The following is a 6,839-nucleotide window of genomic DNA, read 5'->3' on the forward strand; positions in this document are numbered from 1 at the left end:
GTAAAGATCTTCAGGAGTATTTCTCATATGAATAAATATTGCATCCTCCCTCCTCTGGCCAGCAGAGTTTCACCCAAAGACCTTGTTTTAAGTTACAAAAAGCTGAACCAACACATTGTTATTGTTACTGAGGAGGACAAAGAGGTTGTGTTCTGACCAAGCTAAATCGTGATCTATATGAGGTTCCTAGTGATTGTTTTAACCTTCTAAAAATCCATCTGAAAGTATAGTTAAAAGCTAAAAAAAATATATAAAAACAGGACATAACAGTAGTTCATTACAATTCGTAATGTGAACGGTGGTGGAAAAAATACCTCGACTGCTGTTGATCACTGTATTTAATGTATAACATAGTGAACCACATGTTTTTAGTTTGCAGGGTTGGATCGATGTCATCACAGCATGTGGTTTGAACAAGTGTTCAGTATAAACGTCTATGGGATATAGTCACATGTATTTCTATTAATAAAGATTGATTTTTCCCTTTTTGTACAGCTGGATAAAAAAATATTTGGCTTGATTAATTTGTTTGAACCAAAATGTATGTTAAAAAGTTAACTTCAGTTTCTTTAGTTCCTTAAAAATTAAATTTTTTTGTAGAAATGTGGTTTAAAAGTGACAAGACAACTGACAAAACTAACAAAAAATGTAGCATAAAAATTCTTTTTCAAAAGAATAACTTGAAAAATTGTTTAATTTTCAAATGTTCCAGCTATTATTCATCAATGTAACATGTTTTCCATTTAAGGTGACTTAAACATGTTTTTGACCAAAACGTCAATTTAACATGATTATTTTGTGGTTTAGGACAACGGTGGTGCTCTTTATGTGAGACAGCCCTTGTTTTAGGGCTGTTGTCACTGTTGGCTTTCAAAAAGAGTAGTTGATGGCGAGAATAAATGTGTGAGAATGAAAGGTTGACAAACTTTTGTCAGTGTGATTTATTGGAAAACTAATTACACGTTGGAAATTTCTTGGGGGTTTTTCTGCCCAAGTTGAACGTTTTTTGTGTCGTTTTTCATTGGGTGCTTATGCTTTGAGGAAGTGTCACAGTTCTCTGGGTAGTAAGTTAGAGATGGGGGGAAGGGATATTTGCATACCAGTTTGCCCAAAGGGGAGGGTGAGCATCTAGCATGCTTTGTAATTTGTTGAGCAACCAAACTGGGAAGGAAGCCTGTGAGGGATTTTGGTCTACCTCTATAAGTAGTGAACATTCATTTATCAATAGGGGTTGCCCTCCACTCTGCTTTGAAAAGTCTAATAAATGATTTTATTAGACTTCATTGTCCAAACAATGAACTTCCAAACAAGGTCATCGTTTGGCATTTGTTTTATGCTTTTAGATTAAAACAGAGGACCTCAACGACTCCCCTCATTCAGCATCCGCAGTGAAGACATGCCACCTCACACAGAGCTCTCCAGTGCATGGGAGTCAGTTGGCTGGGGTAAGACGGAGTCCATTAAATAATGCACTTGAATTTGTTAATATCCTGGAAAAGTCTAAAATCTCTTTTGTTAGCAATGCAAACAAAAGGACGCTTTGAACCACATAAATGTATTAAAGTAACATATCCAGGTTATATGGAAAAGGATTAGGGCAACTGAAGAAAAAAATAATTCTGACTTTTGTTTCTCCAGAATTCTGACTTCTTTAATTTCAGAATTTTTTTTTCCCCCTCAGAATTTTGACTTTAATCTGAGAAATCTGACATTTTCTTTTTTAGAATCCCCCCCCCCCCCTTTTCCCCCTCAAAATTTGGACTTTGTAACAATCCTGATTTGAATCTTCTGTGAAAAAGTCAGAATTCTATTTTTATATTTTTTATTGATTCTAATACTCTTCTTTAAGGTTGTTATAACAAACAGCCCATTTTATTATGCTTTTCTCTGAATCATGTCATAGTTTTACTAAATGGACACCACTTGATAATGAGCAAGACTTGAAAAATGACACTGGACAAATGAACTCAGGAAAATGAAGGCAGTAAGGCTGGGGAGGTTTCTTCAAGTTTTTTTAATCTGATCTTCTTTTACAATCAGAGGTGGTGCAAAAGATCACATAACATTTTAGGAAGACAGCAGTTTAAAGCAGCTTCATTTAATCACTCAGAGAATAAATACCGCTGTTAAAAGGAGTCCAAGCTTTATTTTTCAGTAGCTATTTGTTACCACCGCTGATGAGAACTGAGTAAAAAGTCTTAAAAAATTATTCTGTCATTTCAGATGTCTAAAATCACCATTTTCACAACTTTCAGTTCCCCTGACATACATACTTTGTGCAACACTCAGGGGAAAAAGAAGGCTGATTTGTGTACGGTGAACTATTTCTGCAACAGAGTATTAGTGCCAGACAAAGAGATTTTTTTCCAAAATAAATTCATATTAGCAGAATAAAGACACAATATGCTAGAAAAAATATGATATGTAAAATTACTAGAAAAAAATGTCTTAAGGAGATCAAAGTTTTGACATAGTTATCACGATCTGATGTGGCCGGCCAGTCAAATCCATGTGGTTCTTTAACTCAGTAGTTTGTGAAACTCCTTCAAAGTTCTGCTACAGTTTCATACTGATGTTAAAAGACTAAGAATATCTTATTTGTAAAACCAATACCAAATTATAATTTTACAAGATGCTCAACATTCATCATATAATTTTTTGTGTAGGAGTTATAAAAGGGTGCAGTTGGTAGAGCTGTTGCCTTGCAGCAAGAAGGTTCTGGGTTCGATTCCCGGTCTTTCTGCATGGAGTCTCCATGTTTTCCCTGTGCATGGTGGGTTTTCTCCAGGTACTCCGGTTTCCTCCCACAGTCCAAAAACATGACTGTCAGGTTAATTGGCCTCTCCAAATTGTCCCTGTGTGAGTGTGTGTGTGCATGGTTGTTTGTCCTGTGTGTCTCTGTGTTGCCCTGCGACAGACTGGCGACCTGTCCAGGTGACCTGTCCAGGTGACCTGTCCAGGTGACCCCGCCTCTCACCCGGAACGTTAGCTGGAGAGGCACCAGCACCTCCTGACCCCACTGAGGGACAAGGTGTAAAGAAAATGGATGGATTTAGTAATAAAATTTATATTTCATTCTCCTAATATTGTGTTTTTATTCTCGTATTACGACTTTATTCTTGTCATATTATAATTGTATTCTCATAACACCGACTTGTCATTATATTGTTTCTGTTTTAAGCTTTTTAAGGATTGATCTGACTGTACATATAAATGAGTTTAGATGGATACCTATTTTCTTGTATTCACTTTTTGAATGACAATGATCAAATCATATCTGATTGACTTTAAAGACTTCAAATGTATTCTCTTTTATTGTTCCCATTTTGAAGCATAGGGAGTGAAAGTTATGGATTATTAACTCAATGTTAATAATCCATAATAACGTCATAAAGTTTGATCTTAGAAACTTAAAAAGTTCTTAATTTACTTAAATTTTAAAGTTATTTTTGGATGTACCAGTAATTATGCCAGTAAGCTTATTAAAATAAATTATTTCTTAATGAGATTTATTACTCACACTGAATATATATAATATTAAAGTAGGGGTGGAAAATTATGTTTAAAATCCCCAAGCTATCCATATTGGTGGGATGATTGGTTTTTACTATTTTCTCCACTGTTTGTTGAAAGAAAGCATCAATAAATTTGAAAATATGATTAAATATGATTTGTGGTTTAATGACACAAATAACATTACTTTGTATGACTGGTGATCTAAAAAAGTCCATTCTGAATAGGAATGTTTGTGGGGCTTTAATTGCTGTGACACCCAGTCGCAGCCAAACAGTTAACTAAAAAAGAAGTATAAATAGTTCTTGTCACTTTTATCATTATCACTCACAACAGTACCATAAAATACTGTGATAAATGGTGTGTGTGTATATATATATATATATAGATAGATTATTTTGCCATCCCTTACTTGAAGGTTCTATTTTCTCTCATATTTGTATATAAATATTTATAATATAAATATATTCTAGATTTTTAACACTAGTTTTTTTATCTTTTGTTATCATTACTAGAGTGCAGTAACTTATTTTTCAAATTTTTAATCTCTGTTGATTTTCTAAACATTCTCGGTTCTGTTTGTTGGAATTTCAGGAGCTCACCTCCCTCCATCCAATGCAGCAGCTTGTTCTGATGCCGCCCTCTCACTTGTCGACTCCATCCCCCTTCCTCCTCTCCCAGAGTCCCTCCAACCATCAAGGTGGAGTCTCATTTAGTTTTTTCTCTTTCCAGATGTTAACTAAAGCCTGTAAGGCGTAAAAATGGAAAAAATGACATCTGCAATGATATAGTAACAGTTTTGAGAAACAACTTATTATGGGGGACGTACAATGAACAATCAATATTCACCAATCCATTAGTTTTGTATTGTGAAATTAATCTGAACAAAATAAGTAAATAACTGCAGAAATAAATGTAATTTTGCACAGAAATGTATTGTTTCATGTCAATCCAAAGCAATTATTGATTAGCATCTTGCTGTTTTGCTTTGCAGCCCTCCTGCAGCCAAACCTGCTGTCCCTTCCTGGACAGAGTCCACCGGGTCTTCTTCAGCATCAGTCTGGGTTAGCTCTGACTCCCCAGGTGAGTCATGCAACTTGCTTGTTCTCAATTTTAGTGCAGCTAAATACAAAACTGGAAATTGAAAGTAATTTTTTTAGTTTGCTTTCTTTAAAGGAAACTGTGTAATGCAAAATTCACATTTGGCATGTTTTTGTACTTCAATGGGGGTTTCTAGTGCTTCTAAAACGAGCCAAACCATCCATCAATTTTCTTCCACTTCCTCCGGGGTCGGGTCGCGGGGGCAGCAGCTTCAGAAGGGAGGCTCAGACTTCCCTCTCCCCAGCCACTTCTTCAAGCTCCTCCGGGGGAATCCCAAGGCATAAATTGTGCCCTCCAATGTGTCCTGGGTCTTCCCCGAGGCCGCCTCCTGGTGGGACGTGATCAGAACACCTCACCAGGGAGGCGTCCAGGAGGCATCCTGACCAGATGCCCGAGCCACCTCAACTGGCTCCTCTCGACGTGGAGGAGCAGCGGCTCTACTCTGAGTCCCTCCCGGATGACCGAGCTTCTCACCCTATCTCTAAGGGAGAGTCCAGCCACCCTGCGGTGGAAACCCATTTCGGCCGCTTGTATCCGTGATCTCGTTCTTTTGGTCATGACCCAAAGCTCCTGACCATAGATGAGGGTGGGAACGTAGATCGACCGGTAAATCGAGAGCTTTGCTTTTTGACTCAGCTCTCTCTTCACCACGACGGACCGGTACAGCGCCCGCTTCACAGCAGACGCTGCTCCAATCCGCCTGTCGATCTCCCGCTCCGTTCTTCCCTCATTCGTGAACAAGATCCCCAGATACTTAAACTCCTCCACTTGAGGCAGGACGACCCCCCTGACCCGGAGAAGGCACTCTACCCTTTTCCGGCTCAAGACCATGGCCTCGGATTTGGAGGCACTGAGCCTCATCCCGGCCGCTTCACACTCAGCTGTGAACCGCTCCAGCGAGAGCTGCAGATCACGGCTTGATGAAGCCAATAGGACCAACCACTTAATGTTTTATAATGTCTGGAAAATTAGCTATTTCAAAAACCTTATGAACGAAACATCACAAATGAGCAGACACTGACCCTCATGTAGCAACCCCACTGAACTCTGTCCATTATTTAATAACCCCAGGGAATCTCCAGCATGTTTGGTCAGCTATACAATGGCTGCTGGAAAAAAAAAAGTTGATTTACCATCCAAAAATCACTTGCTGCATTCTCGTTGCTTTGCAAAAGGCTCTACTTTTGTTTTTCAAAGATGTATAATTGTATAACTGCTGCATCTCTTTGCAGTCATTTTCACGTGAGAGAATAAACATTGGGTTGGGGGTGTGGCCAGCAGAAGCTTATTTGGACTTAGTTACAAGAGACTGTAAAACGGATGTTCAAAATAGAACTAACCATACTAAAATCTCATCCTCCCAGAATGAACTTGTACAAAAAAAGTATAAAGAACCTGTGTTGGATAGCCCATTGAGCTATCCTTCCCGGTTTAAGGAAGCATACAAGATTATTCACTTAAATCCTTCAGTGATTAGATGGTGCCACCTTTTAAAGCAACTAATTCAAGTCTGTCCGATAACAGCGTAGTAATGCACATCTGAGTAAAGTGAAAGTTGTCAATGGATTAGTTGGTTCATGGTAATGCTGCTCAACTTTGTCACAACTTCCTAAAGCCGAAGATTTGTCCGTGTGATGGGTTTCCAATCCAGGCCATGAGTCGTTCCGGTTTGGCTGGACCGTCCCTCGAGAACCACATGGACATGTCGCACCTGCAGATGCCCAAACACTTGTCTGTGGCACCACAGGAGGAACCCAATGATTTGGAGGAACTGGAGCAGTTTGCCAAAGCATTCAAACAAAGACGCATCAAACTGGGCTTCACTCAGGTATTTAAGAAGAGGAATGTTACAATTTGTAGAGATTGAGAAGGTTCCCAACTACTGAAAGCAAGGTAGGGCTGTACAGTGGCCCAGTTTGGATGGTATCTTTACTGTAGGTTTTTCTCTCTGTGCTCCAGCTTCTTTCAGTCACACAAAAGGTTTCAAATTTGGTTAACTGGTCACTTTAAATTGCTTTTATTTGTGAATGTCTTCATTATTCTTTCTTCATTTTCGTTTCTGTGTTCTGTGATGGGCTGGTGATTGGCCCAAATGTTTTGACTTTATGTCTACACTGCAAAAACAAAAAATCTTACCAAGTATTTTTGGTCTGGTTTCCTTGTAACATGGGGAAAAAATGTCTTGTTTAACTGGCGCATTATTTAACTTATAACAACTATAAAAT

At 38.5% G+C, this 6,839-nt stretch overlaps 1 protein-coding gene across 2 annotated transcripts in view; it reads left to right on the plus strand.

Moving 5' to 3' along the window:
• The window catches only part of pou2f3 (POU class 2 homeobox 3), a 40,001-nt gene that overhangs the window by 21,645 nt on the left and 11,517 nt on the right, over positions 1–6,839 (plus strand). For both annotated transcript variants that reach the window (XM_008428664.2, XM_008428665.2), the window contains 4 exons: positions 1,344–1,445; positions 4,108–4,213; positions 4,508–4,596; positions 6,266–6,442. In XM_008428664.2, coding sequence (XP_008426886.1) covers positions 1,344–1,445; positions 4,108–4,213; positions 4,508–4,596; positions 6,266–6,442 — 474 coding nt within the window. The remainder of the gene's footprint in view (positions 1–1,343; positions 1,446–4,107; positions 4,214–4,507; positions 4,597–6,265; positions 6,443–6,839) is intronic.

Source organism: Poecilia reticulata, linkage group LG14, assembly GCF_000633615.1.
Source record: "Poecilia reticulata strain Guanapo linkage group LG14, Guppy_female_1.0+MT, whole genome shotgun sequence".
In the NCBI taxonomy this organism is placed as follows: domain Eukaryota; kingdom Metazoa; phylum Chordata; class Actinopteri; order Cyprinodontiformes; family Poeciliidae; genus Poecilia; species Poecilia reticulata.